The 25,278-nt window shown below is 42.3% G+C and overlaps 1 protein-coding gene across 1 annotated transcript in view; it reads left to right on the forward strand.

Annotated features, from left to right (window-relative positions):
• Nucleotides 1-25,278, forward strand: part of LAMB4 (laminin subunit beta 4) — a 339,109-nt gene that overhangs the window by 66,721 nt on the left and 247,110 nt on the right. The window contains exons 13-19 of the mRNA XM_073573188.1: nucleotides 773-923; nucleotides 15,953-16,084; nucleotides 16,176-16,361; nucleotides 16,484-16,605; nucleotides 17,371-17,491; nucleotides 23,085-23,262; nucleotides 24,953-25,096. Coding sequence (XP_073429289.1) covers nucleotides 773-923; nucleotides 15,953-16,084; nucleotides 16,176-16,361; nucleotides 16,484-16,605; nucleotides 17,371-17,491; nucleotides 23,085-23,262; nucleotides 24,953-25,096 — 1,034 coding nt within the window. The remainder of the gene's footprint in view (nucleotides 1-772; nucleotides 924-15,952; nucleotides 16,085-16,175; nucleotides 16,362-16,483; nucleotides 16,606-17,370; nucleotides 17,492-23,084; nucleotides 23,263-24,952; nucleotides 25,097-25,278) is intronic.

The following is a 25,278-nucleotide window of genomic DNA, read 5'->3' on the forward strand; positions in this document are numbered from 1 at the left end:
TCTTGTTTTTTGTGTGGTCACTTTTTTGGTGTGAACCAATTTTTGGGTTGTTTTATCTAATAAAGTATAATTCTAATAGGGGATTTATATGATATTGGTACAGAGCGATTGGCTCCTTGATGTCCGGGTGCCGACCTGCACACGACGGTCTTCGTGTCAGAGTCTCTGTGGTCCGTCTCTCTCACGGCCAGACGCGCACCTCTGCTCCTAACGGCCCCGAAGCAGAAGCTCTCACCCTCCTCAGCTGCGCGCTGCACCTTCCCACCAACCCAGTCTGTTCACGAGCACAACGCTGCCTCTGGTAACACTTAGCCACGACCCCTCGGACAGGAGGAAGGTCCTGTCGGCTCAAGCTCCCCCCGGGGAACAGGGGACGCAGCCTCATCAGTTCCGGTACCCGCGGTGCGGTCATCCCCCTTACACATTAAGACAAGTTGCCACGTTTTCTGACAGAGTCAAATAAATATTCATATAGAATGATAAATAATATGAATATAGTATGAATGCAGTATAACATGAATTTCTATAATACGAATGTAATATAGTGAGAATTATGAATGACATTTTTTTTCAGTGCAATTATAGTTGCAATTGTGCCCCATATTTATAAGGAAAAGGTTAGGTTGTGTCAAACTATATTGGTTTCTTGATTTCTACAGTGAAGGAGGTCTACTGTCAGACATTTTTAACATTTTTATGTCTTTTTGTTTGTATTATGAAAAAATGCTTCCTATTTTTTTCTTTTTTCACTTTGATTTCTCCATATTTACAGATGTTCTCAAAGCACTGGCCAGTGTGACTGTCTTCCTAACATTGTAGGACTTGAATGTAATGAACCAGCAAATGGATATTATATTGTACCACTTGATTATTATATCTACGAGGCAGAGAAAGCCCAAGCACTTCCTGGATCTGGAACTATAGTGAGTAACAACCAATGTACAACTTTCCAGCTTTGCTGTAGAAAGATGAGTTTGCATATATTATTCTTATAGTGATTTTGAGTAGCATAAATGGGTTATCTGGATGAATTACAATCTCACCCCCTTGCTTGGTGTAAATACCAAACTGAGACATGTTCAACTGCTTTCATACTTGTGGATCCAGTGCATTCCGCTCCCATTCACTTTTCACAGGACAGATGTCATCGAGATAGGCTGATTACTAGGGATGGGCAGATCTGTGGATGTTAGGGTCCATCGGGTTCATCCAAATTTTATTAAAATGTTCGGTTCAGGTACCAGAACAGTACCCGAACCCGATCCTGAACCCAGACCCCACTCAAATTAATGGGGGTCCCGAAATCCGTTTGACAGATTGGAAAACAAAGGCTCTGATTGGCAGCAACCTTAATGACTTCACCGCTGGTCACATGTAGCCGTGTTCTCACGCTCAGCTCAGTGTCATCTGGCTGTCTTGCTCAATGGTAAAATTACTGTTGTCACCACTCAGCAATGCAACCAGATGTAGTAGAGGTTGTGTTTGTCGTAGGGCATCAGCATTGTGGATTATCAGCGGACACGTGAGGATTTCTTTGATTTTTTATTTCTATGTTAATAAATGGGAAAAAGAAGGGAATTTGTCAGGGAGTGTTTTGTTCAATTAAAGGACTTTTTCTCTGTGTGTCTTTATTATTTTTTACTTACTGGGTTATTAATGGGGGTGTCTGACAAATGCCTTCCTATTACTAACCCCTGGGCTTGATATATCAGCTGATATTACAAAGCTGACATCAACCCCAAAATATTCCCCTGCTTGCTAACGCACCATCCCAAGCAGGAAGAGCTAGCAAGGTATAGAATTGATGCATCTAATGGATACACCTTTTCTAGGGCGGCTGTGGGCTGTTATTTTCAGGCTGGGGAGAGCCAAATTTCCATTGTCCTTCCTAGTTTTCGAGAATACCATCTCCCAGCTGTCTGCTTTAGTTTGGCTGGTTATCAATAATGGGCAGACCACTTGCCGTTTTTTAAAATTATTTCTTTAAATAACTTTAAAAAACAGCATGGGGATCCCTCTATTTTTTATAACAGCCAAGATAATGCTGACAACTGAGGGCTGCAGCCTGCACACATGTGTACAGTCCCGATTATGAGTCTGCCTCGGCCGGGAGGTTACTTTTTCTGTGGACACAGGAGTACACAGCGGAGCCCCAAGGAGCACTTTAAAATTCGCATGTGACGTTCCACTGGAAGTGACGTGCTGGAAGCTGACCGGAAATGAGGTAATTTCTGTAGGAGATTGTGACGGAACCATGGAGGAACTTCAGGAAATGACATGGCCATGTGAGCGGATCATGATATGTCCTGCATCAGGAGGCTTAGGTGGTGTCATGGTTAGGACATGGTTAATGTCCTGTTCTCACAGGGTTAACTTTTGCCGGCCTCTCTTTGGATCTGGGAGGCGTATTTATACTCACTCCAGACTACCATTCTCTGTCAGCTATACTGTTATTCTGGCTGTGTGTCTGACCGACCCCCCTGGTGTGCGTGTACTGCATTGCTTGTTTGATTCCCGTGTATGACCCGGCCTGTCCCCTTGCTCTGAACTCCATCTCACGTTTTAGGTATTATTGTCTTCTCTGGTTCTGACCTCCCGGCTTGGCTATTGTTACTCCGCTACCATTTGCCCCTATTGTATCATCTATTGCCCATTCTGGTTTTCTGATCTGTTGCTACGTCCTGACTATCCACTCTGTCTAACCCTTTGGTACTGTCCTGCTATCTCGTGCATTGACCCCGGCTTGATCTGGTTTCCGCCCCTGTCTATGCCCCTTGGTAACCTGTCCCGTAGTTACCTTTCTAGGAGTTTCCCTGCAGCTCCTAGCTCTGTGGAGCTTAGGCCACGCCCCCAGCAGTCATGTGCTTCAGGTCCTGATAGTTTGAAGCACACATTGTCACCACTGCTGCCCTGCTCCACAGGTATCTTTTTGTACTCAGGACATGCACACTGGCTCAGTGAGCGAGTGTAGTGCGGTGTTCCTGACATTATAGCTGACCGTTTCAGTTCTTTTTTTTTTTCTCTGAGGGAAAAAAAAAGTGTGTTATCCTCATGGATCCCATACAAGCTTTGGCTGATCAGGTCAAGCACCTGACCCAAATGTTCCATAAACTCAATGTGGAACAGCGCACGATGGCCCATACCCAGCAACAGTTGGTGGTTACTGTACAGGGGGCTGTCACTGCAGGAGCTTCTAGTTCTGGGGGTAGAGATGTGTCATTAGCGTCCCCCGAATCTCCGGTCAAATTGCCAGACCCGTTCTCAGGGGATAAAAGGGAGTTCAGGTCTTTCAGAGAAGGATGCAAGCTTTTTTATTCTCTAAGGCCCCGCTCCTCCGGGGATGAATTTCAGAGGGTGGGGGTCATTATTTCCCTACTTCAGGGGGCTCCACAGGCATGGGCTTTCTCTCTCTCTTCCTCTGCTCCTGAACGTATGTCTGTGAATTTGTTCTTTGAGCCTCTGGGGCACATTTATGATGAGCCTGATAGAGTGCGTCTGGCAGAGGATATGGTGATGAGTGTGACACAGGGGAGGCATTCTGCTGAATGGTTCTGCTCAGAGTTTAGACATTGGATGTCCGAAGTATCCTGGAACGCCGCCGCCCTGAGAGGGTTGTTTCGCAGGGGCCTGTCTGACCGTCTGCAGGACGCTCTGGCATTACATCCGCCTCCTGATACCCTGGAGGATGCCATGATGCAGGCGGTCCGTATGGACCGGAGACTCCGTGCTAGAGGAATGATGCAACAAGAGTCTCCCTTGTATCCCAAATTGTGTGACACTGCACCTGTATCTGAGCCCATGGAGGTTGGGTCAGTCTCGGTTAAGGAGAAAGAGAGAAGGCATCGTAGAGACAACCTACTATGCATTTACTGTGGAGCCTCTGGACATTGGAAAAGGAATTGCCCCTCGTGTCCTTCTTCAGAGAAACCATCAGAGAAATGACTGAGTCTGGGCAACAATCGAGGAGGTTGTCCAGACTCCCAGGTACATTTTTTCTCACGTATAAAAATGGGGCTCCAGGTTGAATTGGAGCTTGCTGGCGGTCCTGTTACGACCACCGCCTTTGTTGACTGTGGTTCCTCCATTAATCTGATTGATGCCCAAGTTGTGACTCTTAATAAGATAGGGACAGTCAGGTTAAAAGACCCTGTTAAAATTGTGGCTGTGAATTCATCCCCTCTTACCCGGGATGGAATTTGTTTTATGTCTGAAGTTTTTCTGTGAAAGTGGGTTCCACTCGTGGAAAATTTAAGTTGTTTCATTATGAATAATCTGCCTGCAGGACTGGTATTGGGAATGCCCTGGTTGCAACGCCACAATCCTCTTATTGATTGGATGAAGGGGGAGATCATTCGATGGGGATGTAATGATATTGGTCTGTGTTGTTACCCGGTTCCTTTTGTCAATCCGATAAAATCTGTATCTATGTCATCTGTAGGTCTGAAGGGTATTCTGGAGTACCTGAGAGACTTTAAAGATGTGTTTTCCGAAAGTGAGGCCAAGGCGCTCCCACCACATAGACCATATGATTGTGCTATCGATTTAGTACCTGGAGCCAAATTATCCAAGGCTTGTTTGTTTAATTTGTCCGAGCCTGAGTGCCAAGCTATGAAAGAGTACATTAAAGAAAGCCTTCGGAAGGGGCATATTCGGCCCTCGGTCTCACCCATGGCAACGGGGTTTTTCTTTGTAAAGAAAAAAGATGGTGGGTTGCGACCGTGCCTCTACTTTCGAGAACTGAACAAAATTACTGTTAAGAACACGTACCCTCTCCCGTAGATTCCTGATCTATGCAATCAACTCACGGGGGCCAAATGGTTTTCTAAGCTCGATCTACGAGGGGCTTATAACCTTATAAGGATCCGGAAGGGGGACGAATGGAAAACAGCGTTCCTGACAACTGAGGGGCTGTTTGAAAACCTGGTTATGCCCTTCGGCCTCACTAACGCTCCTGCGGTTTTTCAGAACTTTATTAATGTTGCTTTTTCTGACTTGATTGGACATCACGTAGTCATTTACCTGGATGACATCTTGATTTACTCTGAGGACAGTCAGTCACACTTGCACCATCTGCGTACGGTTCTTATGAGACTGCGGGAGAACCATTTGTATGCTAAGCTGGAGAAGTGCTCATTTTTTATGCAAGAACTATCTTTTCTGGGTGTAATTGTATCCGGGGAGGGATTCCGCATGGATCCAGGGAAGGTTCAGGCCATTACAGATTGGGTGCAGCCTCATGACCTGAAGGGGTTGCAGCGATTTCTGGGCTTCGCTAATTATTATAGGAAGTTCATTAAAGGGTTCTCGCAGGTGGTGAAACCCTTGACGGACCTCACTCTTTAAGGGGCAGATGTAAAAAATTGGTCCGTGGTCGCAAAAAATTCCTTCCTGGCATTAAAGAAGTGCTTTACTACAGCCCCTGTGTTGGTACAACCCGATTCGCAAAACCTTTTATCGTCGAGGTCGACGCTTCGGAGGTGGGGGTGGGGGCAGTATTGTCACAGGGCCCCTCTACCCTGACTAACCTCAAACCCTGTGCCTTTTTCTCTAAGAAGTTCTCTTCAGCCGAGAGTAACTATGATGTCGGTAACAGGGAATTGTTAGCAGTTAAATTGGCCTTCAAAGAATGGAGGCATTTTTTGGAGGGGGCCGCTCATCCCATTATGGTCATCACTGATCATAAAAACCTGGCCTCTATCGAGTCTGCTAAGAGATTGACCCGCAGACAGGCTCCGTGGGCACTTTTTTTTTCTCGATTTCATTTTACCATCACGTTCCGACCAGGGTCTAAAAATGTAAAGGCGGATGCCTTATCCCGAAGTTTTGATTCTGTGTCCCCTCCAGAACCTCCTTCCTCCATTCTTCAACCGGGAGTGGTTGTAGCCAAAATCTCCTCTGAGTTACAGAGAGAGATTCTGGAAGCACAAGCACAAGCTCCCAGGAATAAACCCCCAGGTAAATTGTTTGTACCCGAACAATTCCATCCCACACTCCTTTAAGAATTTCATGATTCTGTGTTAAGTGCACACCCTGGTATTGCAGCTACCCGGGGGGCAGTAGCTAGGGGTTTTTGGTGGCCCTCTATAGGTACTGATATAAAAAGGTTTGTGAATACTTGTGGGGTGTGCGCGCGCTCTAAAAGCTCTCAGGTCCGGCCGGCCGGGGAATTGGTGCCTTTGCCAATTTCGGATAAACCATGGACTCACCTGTCCATGGACTTTATCACTAATCTTCCACCTTCCAAGGGCAACTCAGTGGTATGAGTAGTGGTTGATAGATTTTAATAAGCATGCCCACTTTGTGCCATTACCTGCATTACCATCTGCTGAAACCTTGGCCCGCTTGTTTATACAGCACATTGTTCGACTGCATGGAGTGCCTGTGAACATGGTGTCGGAAAAGGGTGTGCAATTTGTGGCCAGGTTTTGGAGAGCGTTTTGTATGAAGCTGGGGGTCACGTTGTCATTCTCCTCTGCCTATCACCCGGAATGCAACAGACAAACTGAACGCACCAACCAGCCATTGGAGCAGATTCTGAGATGCCTGGCCTCCTCAAGACAGGAAGACTGGTGTGAGGTATTACCCATGGCAGAATTTGCATTCAACTGTCGGATTAATCAGTCTACCGGAAAGTCTCCCTTTCAGGTCAATTATGGGTTTGTTCCGCAGTTTGGGGAATTTTCCCGTATGGATTCGGATTGCCCTGGTGCTGAGGGGATGGTACAACAATTAAAAACCCTCTGGAAGGAGGTGCAGGGGAACATCTCCAAAGCCCAGAAGAAGTTCAAACATTTTGCTGACAGGAGGAGGGGAGTGGTTCCTGCGTTGACAGTGAGGGAAAAAGTCTGGTTGTCCACCTGTAAAATCAAACTTAAAATACCCTCTATGAAGTTGGGCCCCAAATTTATTGGCCCATACAAGATTGTAGAGGTGATCAACCCGATGGCATACAGATTACAGCTGTCCACCTCCTTCAAAATCTCTAATGTCTTCCACAGGTCCCTATTAAAACCTGTGGGGACAGTTAGATAAGATCCCTCATCTGTGGCTCCACCAGTGTTGGTAGAGGGTCAACTGTAGTACGAGGTAGGGCGCATCGTTGATTCGCGGTGGGTGCGCCGGAGACTTCATTACCTTATCCATTGGAAGGGATATTCCGTTGAGGATCGGTCGTGGGTTCCGGCCAGTTTGGTGCACGCTGATCAACTGGTGCGGGCTTTTCATGCCAGATACCCTGAGAAACCTGGGGGTCCAGTGGCCCCCCATTAAGAGGGGGGTACTGTCATGGTTAGGACATGGTTAATGTCCTGTTCTCACAGGGTTAACTTTTGCCGGCCTCTCTTTGGATCTGGGAGGGGTATTTATACTCACTCCAGACTACCATTCTCTGTCAGCTATACTGTTATTCTGGCTGTGTGTCTGACCGACCCCCCTGGTGTGCATGTACTGCATTGCTTGTTTGATTCCCGTGTATGACCCGGCCTGTCCCATTGCTCTGAACTCCATCTCACATTTTAGGTACTATTGTCTTCTCTGGTTCTGACCTCCAGGCTTGGCTATTGTTACTCCACTACCGTTTGCCCCTATTGTACCGTCGATTGCCCGTTCTGGTTTTCTTATCTATTGCTATGTCCTGACTATCCGCTCTGTCTAACCCTTTGGTACTGTCCTGCTATCTCGTGCATTGACCCCGGCTTGATCTGGTTTCCGCCCCTGTCTATGTCCCTTGGTAACCTGTCCCGTGGTTACCTTTCTAGGACTTTCCCTGCAGCTCCTAGCTCTGTGGAGCTTAGGCCACGCCCCCAGCAGTCATGTGCTTCAGGTCCTGATAGTTTGAAGCACGCATTGTCACCGCTGCTGCCCTGCTCCACAGGTATCTTTGAGCACTGTTTTTGTACTCAGGACATGTGCACTGGCTCAGTGAGCGAGTGTAGTGCGGTGTTCCTGACAGGTGGGCACTACAATGTGAGCCGGGCTGCTATAGTATCTTAATAGAATCTTTATTTCTTTCTCTCTGTTTCTTTATCTCTCTTCTTTCTTTCCCCTCTTCCTTTCTTTCCCCTCTTTCTTTCTCTCTCTAATCTTTCTTTCTTTCTCTCTCTGTTGTTCCTTTCTCTCTCTGTTCTTTCTTTCTTTCCTCTCTCTGTTCTTTCTTCCTTTCTCTCTCTCTGTTCTTTCTTTCTTTCTTTCTTTCTTTCCTCTCTCTCTGTTCTTTCTCTCTCTCTTCTTTCTTTCTTTTTCTTTCACTCTGTTCTTTCTTTCTTTCCCTTCTTTCTTTCTCTCTTTGTTCTCTTTCTTTCTTTCCCCTCTTTCTTTCTCTCTCCTTTATTTCTTTCCCTCTTTCTTTCTCTCTCTTCTTTCTTTCCCCTCTTTCTTTATTTCTTTTTTCTTTCTTTCTGTTCTTTCCCCTCTTTCTTTCTCTCTGCTCTTTTTTTCAGTCCCCTTTTTCTCTCTGTTCTTTCTTTCTCTCTCTGTTTCTTTCTTTCCCCTCTTTCCTTCCCTTTCTTTCTCTTTCTCTCTCTGTTATTTCTTTCTTTACCCTCTTTCTTTATCTTTCTCTGTTCTTTCTCTCTCTGTTCTTTCTTTCCCCTCTTTTCTTTTTTCTCTCTCTCTGTTCTTTTTTTCTGTCCCCTCTTTCTCTCTATTCTTTCTTTCTGTTTCTTTCTTTACCCTCTTTCTTTCTTTTTCTCTCTGTTCTTTCTTTCTTTCCCCTCTTTCTTTCTCTTTCTCTTTTTTCTTTCTTTCTCTGTTCTTTCTTTCCCCTCTTTCTCTCTCTAATCTTATTCTTTCTCTCTCTAATCTTTATTTCTCTCTCTGTTCTTTCTCTCTCTGTTCTTCCTTTCTTTCTCTCTGTTCTTTCTTTCCCCTCTTTCTCTCTGTTCTTTCTCTCTCTGTTCTTTCTTTCTTTCTCTCTGTTCTTTTTTTCTGTCCCCTTCTTTCTTTCTCTCTGTTTTTTCTTTTGTTCTGTTTCTTTCCCCTCTTTCTTTCTTTCTCTCTCTCTGTTCTTTCTTTCTGTTTCTTTCTTTCTTGCCTCTCTTTCTTTCTTTCTCTCTGTTCTTTCTTTCTTGCCCCTCTTTCTTTCTATCTCTAATCTTATTCTTTCTCTCTCTAATCTTTCTTTCTTTCTCTCTCTGTTCTTTCTCTCTCTGTTCTTCCTTTCTCTTTCTTTCACTCTCTCTGTTCTTTTTTTCTGTCCCCTTTTTCTTTCTCTCTCTGTTCTTTCTTTCTCTCTCTGTTTCTTTCTTTCTTTCTCTATGTTCTTTCTTTCACCTCCTTATTTCTCTTTCTCTGTTCACTCTTTCTTTCCCCTCTTTCTTTCTTTCTTTCTTTCTTTCTCTGTTCTTTCTTTTCCCCTCTTTCTTTCCCTCTCTGTTCTTTCTTTCTATCTCTGTTTTCTTTTTTCTGTCTCTGTTCTTTCTTTTCCTCGGTACCAGTCAGTGTGCAAACAGTACCTGCCACTGGGCCCATAATGCCAGCCACTGTGCCCTCAGTACCAGTCAGTGTGATAAGCAGTGCTAAATGGGTGTGGTTGGGAGCATGGACATGGGTGTGGCTAATTATGAAATAGGTGTGGTCAGGGGCATCCTTCTTTCCCTTCTTCAAAAGTTGGGAGGTATGACATTTGGTATCACAGTTATCAGGCGCTCTACACTGACCACTATCTTTTCGGTTTCCATCTAAATCTCTGAGCTACGTGGTTCAGATAAAACCCCTGATGGATCCATTCACTATAATGAGGCAGCAGAGTAACTCTGGACTCCGTCTGGCCTCTGTTCTGTGGTTTGCTTTTTTTCAGAAGTGCACAAAACTGTGGTCGACGCAGCACTTTTATGCAATCCTAAAAAAAGATGGACACCGCCGGATCACACGTCCTATGGCGCCCACAGTGCCTTTATCTGCCTCATTATAGGGAATTTTCTGCAGGGGGTTCTGTCTGAATCATATATTTCAGAAATTTACATGGAAAACCAGGCGTAAGCGCTCAGCGCAGAGCGCAGGATAAATATTTGCCGAGCCTTACTGTGATCTTTGGGAAGCAGAAAGAAAAAATCAACAGCATGTGAAGAATTGGTTTTATTTATTTTTTTCGTTGTTCCTTGTGTGATTACAGTGATATAAGATTTATATCGGATTTTTATGTTTGGCTGCTGTCACACACTAAAAGACGTTTTTTATCGTGAATTCTAGTTTTTGGGTCACCATATTTTGAGAGCTATAATTTTTTCATATTTCGGCTGACAAAGTCATGTTATGGCTTGTTTTTTGTGGGACAAGCTGACGTTTTTATTGGTACCATTTTTGGGTACATGACATTTTCTGATTGCTTTCTGTTCTGATTTTTGGGCAACAGAATGAACAAAAGCCAGCAATTACTTTTTTTTTATACCGATCCTCATGTAGTAAAATTGGTAAGGCAGCTTTACTCTTTGGGTCAGAACAATTACAGCGATACCTCAATTATATCTTTTTTATGTTTTGGCGCTTTTACACGATAAATACTATTTTATAGAAAAAATAATTTATTTTTGCATCGCTTCATTCTATAACTTATTTTTCTGCTGATGGAGCTGTATGGCAGCTTCTTTTTTTGCGGGACAAGATGTCGTTTTCAACGGTACCATTTTTATGTATATCTGTCTTTTTGATCGCGTTTTATTGCACTATTTGTGGTATGATAATAAAACATTGTTTTTGCCTTGTTTTTTATTTATTTTTTACGGTGTTCACTGAAGGGGTTAACGAGTGGGACAGTTTTATATAGCACGTTGTTACAGATGCGGCGATACCAAATATGTGTATTTTTATTTAAAAAAAATATTTTTACTCATTCTAATATTTTTTTTGACTTTATTACATTGTCCCAGGATGGGACATCACTATATAATGTCAGATTGCTGATCTGAAACATAGCACTGCTTAGTATCAGATCAGCGATCTGACAGGCAGGGAAGGAGGCTTCTCAGGTCCTACTCTCTGCAAGCGCTGACAAGCCACCTCCCTGCCAGACTCGGAAGGACCCGCAGCCATCTTGGTGCTGGGGGTCTCCATGGAGACCCTCTCGACAGCGCGATTGCATCACGTTGTTCTGAGGGAAGCGCGAAGAGAGCCCTCTCCCTGCGTGATGCTTCTCTTTGCCGCTGTCACTGCTGACAGTGGCATCAGATGGGTTAAATGCCCAAGATCGGTGCTAGCACTGATCCTGGGCGTTGCTGTGGGGTGTCAGCTGTCACATACAGCTCACACCCGCACGTGATCACCACGGCGCTCAGCCTGATGCCGCAGTGATTGCGCCGCCGTACTAGTACTGCTCTGGTTAGAAATGCAGTTCCCGCAGAGCAGTACTAGTACACTGAAGGTCATGAAGGGGTTAAATAAAGTCTGGATTTCTAAAGGAGCTATAACATTTTATCCTTTTTGCATTGCTTGCAAGGTCTCATCAGGATGTAGTTCTGAGCACCGGAGGTGGCTGTCCATGAGCTGGCTGTTTGCCCCTTTTTCTTTTTCTATGCATTGTGACCAGAATACTGACTGGCGTGTTGGAGCCTGGTACTCAACCACTGGCCTCTTTTGCTCACAAAGCCTTGCCAGAAAGTGCAGTGTGAAGTCCCAGTGTCTGGTGATGTCGCACACCAGTCGGTGGGCTGGCAATTACATGTGCTACTGCAGCACTGTCAGAGCAGCATCAGGTGTAGCCAACTTGCGGAAATGGGCACTGACATGGCATACCTTCACCAGAAGCTCTGGCAATCTGGGAATGTTTTCAAAAACTGCTGAGATGGCCTCGGCCTCAGGAGCACATGCGCTGTGCCAGGATGTGACTCGGCCCAATCCTCCACAATGTTCACCCAGTGTGCTGTCAGGGAAATGTAGCATCCCTGGCTACAAGCGCTTGCCTATGTATTGGTCGTTAAGTGGACAATGTTAGTAAGTGTGTTGGAAATAGCACTGGTGATGTTCCTTGACATATGCTGGTAGAAGGCAGGGACACCACACCAGGAGAAAAAGTGGCGACTGGGGACCGAGTACCGAGGGAAGGCTGCCGCCATGTGTCAGCGGAAATTCTCCCTGTCTACCAGCCTAAATGGCAACATTTCCAGAGCAAACATCCTGGAAATGTGCCCGTTTAGCATGCATGCCTGTGGGTAGGTGGCTGAGAACGTTCTTTTTTTTTTCAAAGGCCTTGGGTAGGGACAAGGCTTCCACTAGGAATTTTGGGGCCCCATACTGGTAAAATTTTTGGGGCCCCCTTGAAACTCCACCCAGGCTCCTCCCTAGCCTTACCTCCACCCCTCAAACCTTCCACAGTCCCACCACCCTCTCTTGGAATACTCCACTTTTGCACCACATTCTCACCATTCACACATTTACAGTTTCCATGACCAGATCACATACATAGCAGCTTTTGTTTTGGCCAAAAGATTCTTTAATCCACCACCACGATAATGGTTTATGCAGACACTTTCAGCCAAGCCCCACTCTACTGTAACTTATTAATCATTTGTTAAAATATCCAATACAATTTTAGGTATATTTTTTATTTGTTTTTCAATTTTTGTCAAAAATGGGGGGACCCCAAGCCATTTTTGTTTTTTTTTAATTATTTATTTAAATAATTAGAAAAAAAACCAGCATGTGGACCCCTCTATTCTTGATAACCAAGCTTGCTGAAAATGACAGCTGAGATTTGCAGCCACCAGCTGTGAGTTTTGCCTGTCTGGTTATAAAAATTACAGGGGAACCCAAGTCGTTTTTATTTATTTATTTATAGTTCAGACAGCTGATACCCCCATCAGCCGCTCCTGCTGTCACTGTTATTAGCAGCAGCAGGGGTAGGCTGATGGGAGTAATAGTCTGCTGTCTCTTTTATCACTTAAATGTAACTCTCATCATTCTCCCCTGCTCGCGTGATCACTGGCAGAGCAGGGGAGAATGATGAGAGCCGTGTTCAGCACCTGGCGCCGGGGAACAGCGCTTACTGTAACACTTCTTCCCCGGCACCGATGCATGTCACATGGATGATATTCATGTGTGTTATGCGTATGCATGTGTGCAGCATGTTTTGTGTCCTGTGCTGACATTAAAAAATGGACATGTCAGCGTGTTTTGCCTATGGACACACGGTCCGTGGAAGCACACTGACATGTGCACAGACCCATTCTCTTGAATAGGCAAATAGTGCTCCGTTCCTCCGAACCTCTCTGTGTGGCTCCACATATGGCCCCACATATGGGGTATTGCTATGTTCAGTACAAATTGTGGGAGAAATTTTGGTGCCATTTTTACTCACTTGTGTGAAAATGTAAAATCTTTCGCTAAAACAAAATATTGGTGGTACAAATGTAGTTATTTTGTCTTCACTGCCCAATGGTATAACATTCTGTGACACACCCATGGTGTCAATATGATCACTGCACCCCTGGATGAATTCACTGAGAGGTATAGTTTGTAAAATGGGGTCATTTATGGGCGCTCTGCTGTTCTGGCACCTCATGGGCTCTCCCAGTGGGTCAGGGGACCTGCAAACAATAACAGTAAAATCTGGCACTCCTTGCCTTCTGAGCTTTGCACTGTGCCTGAAAAATATTTCACGATTACATGTAGGGTATTGGCACACTCAGGAAAAAATGGATCTTAGTTTGTTGTAAAAAAAAAAAAATTAGCGCTTAGAAAAATTAAAAAGTTGGGGCTAAAGCAACATTTTAGTGGTACAAATGTAATTCTTTATTCTTTCTTCACCGCTCAGTGGTATAAAATTCTGTGAGGCCCATGTGGTGTTAATATGATCACTGCACCCCTAGATGAATTCATTGGGGAGTGTAGTTTGTAAAATAAGTTCACATATAGGGGGTTTCTGTTGTTCTGGCACCTCAGGGACTCTGCCAATATGACATGGCACCCTCAAACCATTCCAGCAAAATCTGAACTCCAATATGGCACCTCTTCCCTTCTGAGCTTTGCACTGTGCCTCAAAAGGATTATTCCCCTACATATGGGGTATTGGAGTACTCAAGAGAAATTGCTCAACAACTTTTGGGGTTGAATTTCTCCTGTTTCCCTTGGTAAAATAAAAAATTGGGGGAAAATATTATTTTTGTGGAAAAAAATATGATTTTTTATTTTCACGGCTCTACATTATAAACTTCTGTGAAGCACTTGGAGGTTCAAAGTGCTCACCACACATCTATAAGTTCCTTTGGGTGGTCTAGTTTCCAAAACGGTGTCACTTGTGTGGTTTCCACTATTTAGGCACCTCAGGGGCTCTCTAAACGCGACATGGCATCTGATCTCAATTCCAGCCTATTTTGCGTTGAAAAAGTCAAACAGCGCTCCTTCCCTTCCGAGCTCTGCTATGCGCCCAGTGGTTTACTCTCACTTATGGGGTATCAGTGTACTCAGGACAAATTGCACAACAACTTTTGGGGTCCAATTTCTCCTGTTACCCTTGGTAAAATAAAAAATTTTGGATCTGAATTAAAAAAATTATGTAAAAATGAAAAATCGCTATTTAACTTTTAACCCTTATAACTTCCTCACAAAAAAATTGGTTCCAAAATTGTGCTGGTGTAAAGTAGACATGTGGGAAATGTTACTTATTAAGCATTTTGCTGACATATCTCTATGATTAAAGGTAATGAAAATTCAAAGCTGGAAAATTGCAAAATTTTCAAAATTTTCACCAAATTTCTGTTTTTTTTTTCACAAATAAATGCAAGTGATATCAAAGAAATTTTACCACTATCATGAAATACAATATGTCACGAGAAAATATTCTCAGAATCACCAGGATCTATGGAAGCATTTCAGCGTTATTACCTCATAAATGTGGACAGTGGTCAGAATTGTAAAAATTGGCCCGGTCATTAACGTGCAAACCACCCTCGGGAATATATAGGTTAAAGGGGTATAGGCATGTCATAGGTGGGGTTTTTTTCACCTTAGAATCCCCATCTGTGATACAGAGCAGAGAGACCTTCTCTAGGTTACCATCATGTGGTAATATATTTTAGTTTGGTTGCAACTTTCCTCAGCAAAATCATCTGATTGCCGGGGTGCTTTATAAAAGTACTTGTCACCTAATGAGAACAAGATGCCACTCTTTATTAGTATTAGGGTGCAGTCAGATGGCCATATAAATGGGAACAAGATTGGAACTCAGTGCACGGACTGGCCGGCGGCTCTCCTGACCCAAACTTTATATATTTCTATAGGCTGTCATGCTCAGGTTGGGGGAGCAGCTATCCATTCCGTGCAATACATTTCGATCTCACTTCGATTTATACAGCCTTCTCACTGAATCCTTAGAATATTTTAGATATTATTAAAAGCTAAACTTTATTTAAGAAAACTATTTCATATTAAAAATGTATTTTAGAATTCCTTTAAATATTTTATTTCTTAAAGGGAACCTGTCACCTGTTCTAGCCCCTACAAGATGCGGCCACAGCCTTTCAGGGCTTATGTACAGCATTCTATAATGCTGTAGATAAGCCTCCGATCCAACCTGAAATATAATAGAAATAAGTTTTATTATACTCACCGGGAGGCGGTCCGGTGCGGTCCGGTCCGATTGCAGTGCACAGGCGTCAGGAAAGGTCAGAGAGGCCCAGCACCTGCGCACTGTAGTACTTTGCTCTGCCCTCAACAGGGCAGAAAAGTACACCTGCGCAGAATTGCGATGCAGGAAGCGATGAAGCAAGCAGGAGGGCGTCCTTGCAAGAAGATGGTAGGCGCCGGACCCGGACCTGCGACATTCATCAGACCGGACCGCCCCCCGGGGGCTTATCTAGAACATTATAGAATGCTGTAGGTAAGCCCTGAAAGGCTGTGGCCACATCTTATAGGAGCCAAAACAGGTGACAGGTTCCCTTTAAGAAGAATTGCTTCATGGTTGTATAAGTGCACCAGTTTGCCAAATATGTTTAGCACTAACTTCACACATATTTGCTTCCAGATCAATCCAACTCCCATGCCAAAATGCAAGGAATACTTCCTCAAGCAAGGAATAGATTTCCGATTTGAAAATGATAGGATAATACTGAAAAGTATGAAGAAAAGAAGTCTGCGAGGCAGGAGGCAGGTGCAGGTAATGTTTGATTTCAAAGTTGTAGCATTGGGACTGCTGATATTTTCTGCCTTTGGTAACCTGTAAATTGTTTTAATATATTTACACTCAGGAAATTCTTCCATATGGCACAGATGGGTTTGTGGAGCTTGTATTGCGGCAGCCAAGTCCTGAAAAGCTCATCACATGGACAGGTCCTGGATTTGCACGTGTCCTGAATGGGGCTGGACTGAGATTTACTGTGAATAACATCCCCTACTCCATGGACTTCATCGTTGCCATTCGATATGAACCGGAGGTAAAATGTTTAAATCACACAAGAACCATTGCCAACAAATTCCTATTTTCTGTCTAATACCACAAATTTTTGCTTAGTCTCTAACTTAACATTTATATGATTCCTACTTTATGTACCAATAGTCATTGGAAGACTGGACAGCAATAATTACAGTCAACCCACCACAAGAGGTAGTAAGTGAATATTGCAAAACTAGGACACCCAGGCCTGAGGGGTATACATTGAGTCTGGCTGCTACTTCCAGGTAAAATACAACAAAGTGTTCCCATGTGGGGAAGTTTTGTATATAATTGAAAATTATCATAATAACTTCTCAACATATTAATGACTAAAATCAATACATTGGTGGACAGCAAATGTTACAGATGGGAAATAAAGTGAAAACGAATATAACCATTTAACAACACTACAAAATCACTACTGCTGATTTAATTTGTTGCAAAAACTGATTTACAAGCCTCGAACCACATTTATTATGTTTTAAACACATTTTTTACAATTCAAGAAGGGATCCAAATGGAAATGGGGAAGACTTGTGAAATATACGGCATGGCGTAAACTGCGATCCTGTGAGTTGAAATTGTGGAAAATATTGTTGTAACTTTTTGGACCAAAGTAAACCAAGTAAAGGACCACACTCTACATTTGTCATCCAGTGTGAGTCATTGAGATGAATTTGTCCCATTTTAAAACTGCCAAGATTACATGGTCAAAAAATTAGTTTTAATAAACCAGACCTGAAGCAAGCCTTAGCAATATTGGATAAAAAGGTCCAAAAAGTGCAGTGGAAAATTAGCCTTTTTCATGTATTTGTCTTTGTGATGCATATAGACTTGCTATGCAGGCACAGGGCAGAACACACATAACCTATTTTTTTTCCTCTGGTTAATAGTCAAAAAGTTCCCCTAAGTACCATAAAACTAGTACTAATTCTATTTACCAAACAAAGGTGATGAAAAGTCAAATTATTATATACTATCTGTCATTAATGGCCACATATCTTCTATAGGTTAGCTATGCTGAACCCATCTGTTTGTCTGGATCCCAACACAGAATACCATATAGATGTCTATTTTTCCCAAACTTCAAACAGAAACTCTAATAGTAAATTATATATTCTAGTTGATTCGGTAAGTAGTATAACACAATGAATGCGTATATATGAAGTGAATGTTAGACACATTTTATTAAATTACTCTCCCTTATACTGTATATAATATATAACAACCCCTTTCCCTCAATTATAGGGATATGAGCAGAGGGGTTCCATAGTCATATAAGGCCCAAGGCTGCTGGTAACTTAAAAAAAGAGCATTTATTATTCTCACCTATGGCATGGTCTGGTCCAATGGGCGTCCATAGTCTTGATCCAGCTCCTCCCCTCTTCTTTTGATCACCTATCAAGCGCTTCTATCTGCATTGCAAAGGGCAGCGCAAAGTATTGTAGTGCACATGCGCCAGCGCTTTTTGCTCTTTCCTCACTCGTGCACATTATAGTACTTTGCTTTGCCCTCGGCAAGGCAGAGAGAGGTGCGTCTGTACAGGAGCGCAATGGGGGACAGACAAGTAATCCACATGAAGCAAGAATGAGGATGGCAATTGCAAGAAGGGAGGGCCAGATCAAGACCATCTTTGCCCATCGGACCGGACAGCACCATAAATAAGTATAATAAAGGCTCTTTTTTGTTTTATGCAGATCACATTGGGGACTTATATACAGCATTCTAGAATGATGTATATCAGGTCTTACAGGTGCTGACCCTACTTTATATAGTAGAAACCTGGTGAAAGGTTCTGTTTAATAGAGGGAACATCATTGACCATTGTCTGCAGCATCTGAGGTAAGTATTCTGATGTTCTGCAGCAGCACCATCACTCTGAGCACTGTTGGATAATCATATACCTGAATAATGCTTCCCTTCTTCTACAGTTTTAGTAGGAGTGAAAGACATGAAAGGAAACACAATACAAAGTTTTATAGCAAATACAGTAGCTATACTTTGGACTTTGCTGAATCTCTTCATGGTCCTAAACTATAACCATAAACAACATTGTGAAAAACAAATTGATTTTCCATTCATATGCTTTCAATTTATTCTAAATCTTTATTTCAGTACCTACTGTGCTTGACTAAAATAACCACTGCAGAGTGTAGACAGGCCACATTGATATGTGATGGTAGGCGAGGTGCTAAAATGTCAATGAGCATTCACTTACTCACCTCCGATTCATGAGGCAGAAGGATGGTGAGTAATTTAAACGGTACAGCTCCAGTCAGACAACTGCAAATCAGGAAGCCATGTCAGAGTGGGGATTCTCATTTTGGCAACCTCTTTTGTACAGCTAGTAAGATTTTGAAATATTTGTTATAGCAGAGTTACAGGGATACTTGGGGAATTTAAAAAAAAAAAAAAAGATAAGAAAGAAAATGTTGAAAAAATAAATTCCTAAATACCTCTATTAGCAAATCATGTTCATTTTGTCTAGTGAGGTAATCCTTGTAGTATGTTAAAATGGCTGCCATCCTAGCACACTGTCCTAGAGTGCTAATAAAACAAATGACAGTGAGCAACTGCATTAGGAACCTCTGCTGCATCCCTTCTCGTGTATGAAGATGTGCTCCCACTAGAGACACTGGCAATACCAGAAGTGCTGATTTCAGAAGAGTTTGGTCACGATTTGGTCCACCCTGCCTTTCTGGAGATGCTGGAGATACCAGTGGTGATGAGGAAAGAAATTGCTCCCACTGTTGTCCACCGTGTCTTTCTGATCTAGTACTTTAGATTCCAGAGGTGCTAATATAAGAAGATGCCACACACGTTGATGTTCACACTGTCTGCCTTATCTAACACTGGAGATACTAGTGGTACTGATTTAAGAAGAGGCTGCTCACACTGTTGTCCACCTGTCTTTCAAATCTAATACAGGAGATACCAAGGGTGTTGCGATAAGAAGAGAATGCTCACAGTGCTTTCCACCCAATCTGTTCTAACACTACCAGATACCAGATACCAGAAGTGCTGATTTAAGAAAAGGCTGCTCATGCTGCTGACCACCCTGTTTTTCTGATCTAATACTGGAGATATCAGGGAGGCTGAGGAAAGAAAAGGCTGCTCACACTGCTGTCCACTATTTCTTTTTAATACTGGAGATACCAGGGCTACTGAAGTAAGTTGAAGCAGCTCACAATGCTGTCCACCATGTCTTTCTGATTTCATACTGGAGATACGAAAGGTGTTTAGAAATGAAAAGGCTGCTCACACTGCTGACCACCTGTCTTTGTAATCTAATACTAGAAATACTAAAGGTGCTGAGATAAAGATGAGACTGCTCACATTGCTATCCACTCTGTCTATCTGATCAAATACTGGAGATACCAGAAATGCTGATGGAGCAATAGACTGTGCAAACTACTGACCACCCTGTCTTTCTGATCTGATACTGAAGGCGTCAGAGGGGTTGATGTAAGAAGAGGTTGTTCACACTACTCTCCAACCTGTCTTTCTAATCTAACACTGGAGATACCAGAAGTGCTGATTTAAGAAGAATCGGCTCACACTGCTGTCTACCATGTATTTTTGATCTGATTCTGGAGATATCAGGTGGACTGATGTAAGAATAATCCACTCACACTGCTGTCCACACTATCTTTCTGATCTAACACTGGAAGTACCATGAGTACTGATTTAAGAAGCGGCTCATCACTGTCTTTCTAATCTAATATTGGAGACAGCAAGGGTACTGACATAAGAAGAGACTGTTCACATTGCTGTCCACTCTGGCTATCTGATCTAACATTAGAGATACTAGAAGTGCTAATTTTAGAAGAGATACCAGCGGTACTGAGGCTTGAAGAAGCCACTCACATTGTGGTCCACCTTGTTTTTCTGAATTTATACTGGAGACACCAGAGGTTCTGAGGCTGCTCACACAGCTGTCCACACTGTCTTTATGATCTAATACTATAGATACCAGGGAAGCTGATGCATGGAGAGAACAATCACACAATTGTCCATCCTGACTATCTGATCTAACACTGGAGATACCAGAAGTGATTATTTAAGAAGAGGCTGCTCACACTGCTGACCATTCTTTCGATCTGATCAAACACTGGAGATACCAGAAGTGTTGATTTAACAAGAGACTTTTCAAACTGCTGACCACCTTGTCTCTATGATCTAATACTGAAGTCATCAGAGGGGTTGATGTAAGAAGAGGTTGTTCACACTACTCTCCACCCTGTCTTTCTGATCTGACACTGGAGATGGCAGAAGTGCTGATTTAAGAAGAATCTGCTCACACTGCAGTCTATCCTGTCTTTTTGATTTAATACTGGAGATATCAGGGGGGCTGATGTAAGAGTAATCTGTTATGAACGAGTCACCGTAGGTGGCAGACACAAAAATAGAAGCTACGTCCAGAAAACCAGAGAAGTTGGCAACTATCAGATTGCAGACCCCTGAACCTATCAACACAACTAGCAGTAGCCGTGGGGGGTTCCTACGGTGCCCTAGACCCCTCGATCACAGCCAGAGAGCTAAATAGCCTAATGACAGAAAAGGAAATCTAAACTGCCTCAGAGCAGACCCCAAAGTAAAAGGCAGCCCCCAACATATAATGACGGTGAAGCAAGATGAAAAAACACTCACACAGATAGAAAGATAGGCTGAGCAAACGATGGGGCCCAAGCTAACTACACAGGACAGGAAAGGAAGGTTGCTGTCTGCAATCTGCCAAAACCCTATCAAAGACATAAGCCAACAAGCTGATATGGAAAAAGACCCTGAAGCAGCTAGGCTTCAACAACTATATCAGCACTCAGGTATTTTCAGAAGACAGAGCTAAAGGAATTCAGCTCACCCCAGCAGGGAATGGCAGAAATCCAGAAAAACAAAGCAAAACAAAGTCAAAGCACAAATGCAAAAGGCCGAGCCGAAAACTTAGCTTTAGAAGAGCAGGAATTCAGACTGGTCTCCAAGGGTCCCACAGAGAAATCACCCGCAGGGCAGAAGGGCATTGGCAGCCTTATATCCAGTCAGAAACTCCACTCAGCCAGTCATCATCATTAGGCTCAGGTGTTTGATAATCAGGCTCACTACCTTTCTTTACCAGAAGAGAGAGTTCATCGGGCCTCAGTGGTGAAGGGGAAAATGAACTCACAACAGTAATCCACTTACACTGCTGTCCACACTGTCTGTCTGATCTAGCACTGGAAATACCACTGGTACTGATTTAAGAAGAGGCTCCTCATACTGTTGTCCACCTGTCTATCTAATCTAATATTTGAGATAATAAGTGTCCTGAAATAGGAAAAGACTGCTCACACTTTTGACCACCCTATCTTTTTGGTCTAATACTGGAGATACCAGGGGTACTGAGGTTTGAAGAAGCTACTCACATAATTGTCCACCTTGTCTTTCTGATTTCAAACTGGAGATACCAGAGGTTCTGAGCTAAGTAAATGCTGCTCACACTGCTGCCCACACTGTCTATATTATATAATACTGGAGATATCAAACGGGCTAAGGTAAGACGATGTTGCTGAGAGTGCTGATCCCCCTTTTTTGGTCCAATACTCGAGATACCAGGGATGCCAAGGTAAGAAGAAGCTGTCAATCCTGTCTTTCTGATTCAACACTGAAGATTCTAGAGGTTCTGAGCTAAGAGGAGGCTGCTCACACTGCTGTTCAAAATATCTTTACTATCTAAAACTTAAGATACCAGGATTGCTGAGAAAAGGTTGATCACACTGCTGGCCACCCCATCTTCTGAATGCTGAGCAGTTGAAGTGACCTGGAGATAACCATGCATCATGTTTTCTCAAGTAATCTTCATGTCACTGCAATTGAGCTTATTATTGCACATGATCTCAGGCACAGTCATCTATTAACATTTTAGAATATATTTCAATCAATGTACGGTAACTAGACAGAAGTTATTTTAATGTACTATTGTGACTATAGTTATAACCTTCCTAAACAAACAAGATGCTAATTAAAGGTATTTGGGAATGTATTTTAATGACATTTTCTTTCATCCATTAGTTTGTCTATTCCCAGAAAACTACTTTAAGATCTCATGGTATAAAGATCACTTTAGAAATGTTCAACTCTAATGAAAAAAAGTGAAAACAAAAGTGATTGGTCCTGGTATGTTCAATTTGCTGATGAGAACCATTTTTATCATTCTAAAAATGTACCCAGGGTTTTTAATTGAAAGATTTCATTCTTTGTGTAATGCTCCACTAGATCAGTCGGCCATATGTTAAAATGGTTTTGTTACTTACATATTGAAAATCCACTATCTGCAAAAATTAATCCAACTTCCTATGATGACATATTCTCAGTAATGAAAAGTTATGACGAGCACATCTATGATTGTTGCCAAAGTTTAGTCAATATTTGCATGGTGCTAAAAGATAGCATGATAGTGAATCCAGATTTAATTAAAGAAAGAAGGGCCATTTGTGTGTGTTGCCCTTTACAAGTTTGATCTTGCTTGCATTCCACTAGTCTCTTTGTTTGTGATGTCAGTGGAAAGATATGAAAGGTAAATTTAGATATGTGAATGTAAATCTCATGTGAGCTTTGTCTTGAGAAATCTATATTGAATACATTTATATCTATAACTGAAATGTCATTAAAGAAATACATAGACATAAAATATATTATCATTTTGTGGTTTTCTTATTGATTTTCTCCTACCATTTTATACCCCTCACAGCTTGGATTGATTCCCCAGATTGAGTCTGTAAGCAATTTATGTACTGAATTAGAATTACAAGAATACGACTATTATAACTGTATTGAAATCGCTACAGATATTGGAGTGCAAATGTTACCAGATGTGTGCGAGAAGCTTATATTTAGCATGTCTGCCCGCATACACAACGGAGCACTAAGTAAGTATCTACTCTTCTTTGATACACCTATATAAAAGTGCAGTGACGAGATTTTTCTAAACATTAGCAATTGTGTATGTAATCTTGATCTTGAAAGTATTGAGGGTAAAAAGTGCATCTTCTAGTAAATCCCAGGTTTGCATTCCCTTTGTCTGATATTCCATCATCTATACCTGAAAGGCAGAAAACCTTTCAACATTTCAGTAAAAGTACATTCCAACCTGATACTGACCCTAGAGGCAGAGATTCTCAAGAATATTATCTTGGGCACTACAAGCTAAATTACATAGGAGGCATTACCTTTTGTAATAAAAGTTAAACAATAAGTCCCAATTATTTGCTCTATAGCTAGTAAAACATTAAAACATTCCAGATTTGTAATGCCAAACTGTCTATACATTGCTACAAATGAACCTTAGCTTTGTAATGCTATGTAAAGATTTGCACTGCAGGGAGATGGTTGCTTTAGCTTATATGCAATGTATTAAAGCAATTTTTTAATCCTTTAGAAAAATAGGGTTCTTATTAGAACCCAATTAACCAACCTTTTACTCTTAAACATGTCTGTTAATGCAAAATTTGTCAAGCAGCTTTAAAGGGAATCTGTCACCCCTTTTTTGAAATATCATATAATGATATCATTCAATTGTGTGTCACATAAGGATTCTCTTAGTACTTTTGCTTCCCCCTGACCCAGCACCTTTCATGCATAAATACCTTTTTTATATAGGTTCAGATGTATGTAAACTGCCACAGTCCGGTCTGATGGGCGGGGCTTATTCACCTGCTCCCCCCTCCTTGTCTTGCTCTACACAAGAAGAAATGCGTAGAGCAAGACAGGGAGGGGGAGCAGGTGAATAAGCCCCGCCCAGCGGACCGGACAGCGGCAGTTTACATACATCTGAACCTATATAAAAAAGGTATTTATGCATGAAAGTTGCGGGGTCAGGGGGAAATAAAAGTACTAAGAGAATCCTTATGTGACACACAATTGAATGATATCATTATATGATATCTCAAAAAAGGGGTGACAGATTCCCTTTAAAATGTAGCTGTCATTTCAGGAAATTTGCAGCAGAATGTTTGTGCTTGCCTCCCTCCTTCCTCATCTCTCCATAGAGTGTTATGAGCACCGACTGTCATCCCCTGTCTCTTTATTTGCTGAAGACATATTTAACCCTTAATTATGAGATTTCACCTGTGAATGATCAGTTTTGGAGGCGACTGAAGCATATTTCTCTGATAACATATATTATAAAGTTTATTATTTTCACTTGTACAATTTACTCATAAAAAAAAAGAAATAAAATGATGTTTACTCTTTAAATTCTGCCTGACAAATCTCTGATAACATCATCACAAAAAAATCCATTGTTATCCAGTGGTAACAGTCTAAAAAAACACTGACAGATGGGATGCCTTCTGTAGACTCCCTCAAGTTATATATTTATATCCATGAAACACAAAACACTAAAATTCGTTATTCTATCACTAAGTTTATGACAAGCTTGGCATTATATATTGCACAGTGCTTTACAGGACATTTCCGATCTGTGAAATTGTTTGATAGCCATGTTGTTCATGCACAATGTCTAAAAGTATTACAACTTTTCCACTGGTATATTTTGGGAATAGCCCCAAAAATTTTTATAGTAGAAAATAACAGAAGCATTATATCTATCTCTGACAGAATGTACATGTAATCGAGATGGATCTGTAAGTTCGATTTGCAGTAAGATTGGCGGACAATGTCAATGTAAACTTAATGTCGTCGGAAGCTGCTGCGACAGGTGTGCTGTGGGAAGCTATGGATTTGGCCCTAATGGTTGTCAAGGTATGATATTCACAGGTTATTCAGTGGTACATGTTGGGGAGGAGGGAGAAACATCCTGGTTACTATAGGATTAGAAGGACAGGTAGGTTTTGTTCCCTGTAGCCATCAGACCTAGAGTTCTAATTCTCCACTGGAAAATACACAAATAAAAAGCAAAGAAATACACTATTTTCTGATTCATT

Source organism: Dendrobates tinctorius, unplaced genomic scaffold, assembly GCF_039654945.1.
Source record: "Dendrobates tinctorius isolate UK_male_01 unplaced genomic scaffold, ASM3965494v1 ptg000035l, whole genome shotgun sequence".
NCBI lineage: Eukaryota > Metazoa > Chordata > Amphibia > Anura > Dendrobatidae > Dendrobates > Dendrobates tinctorius.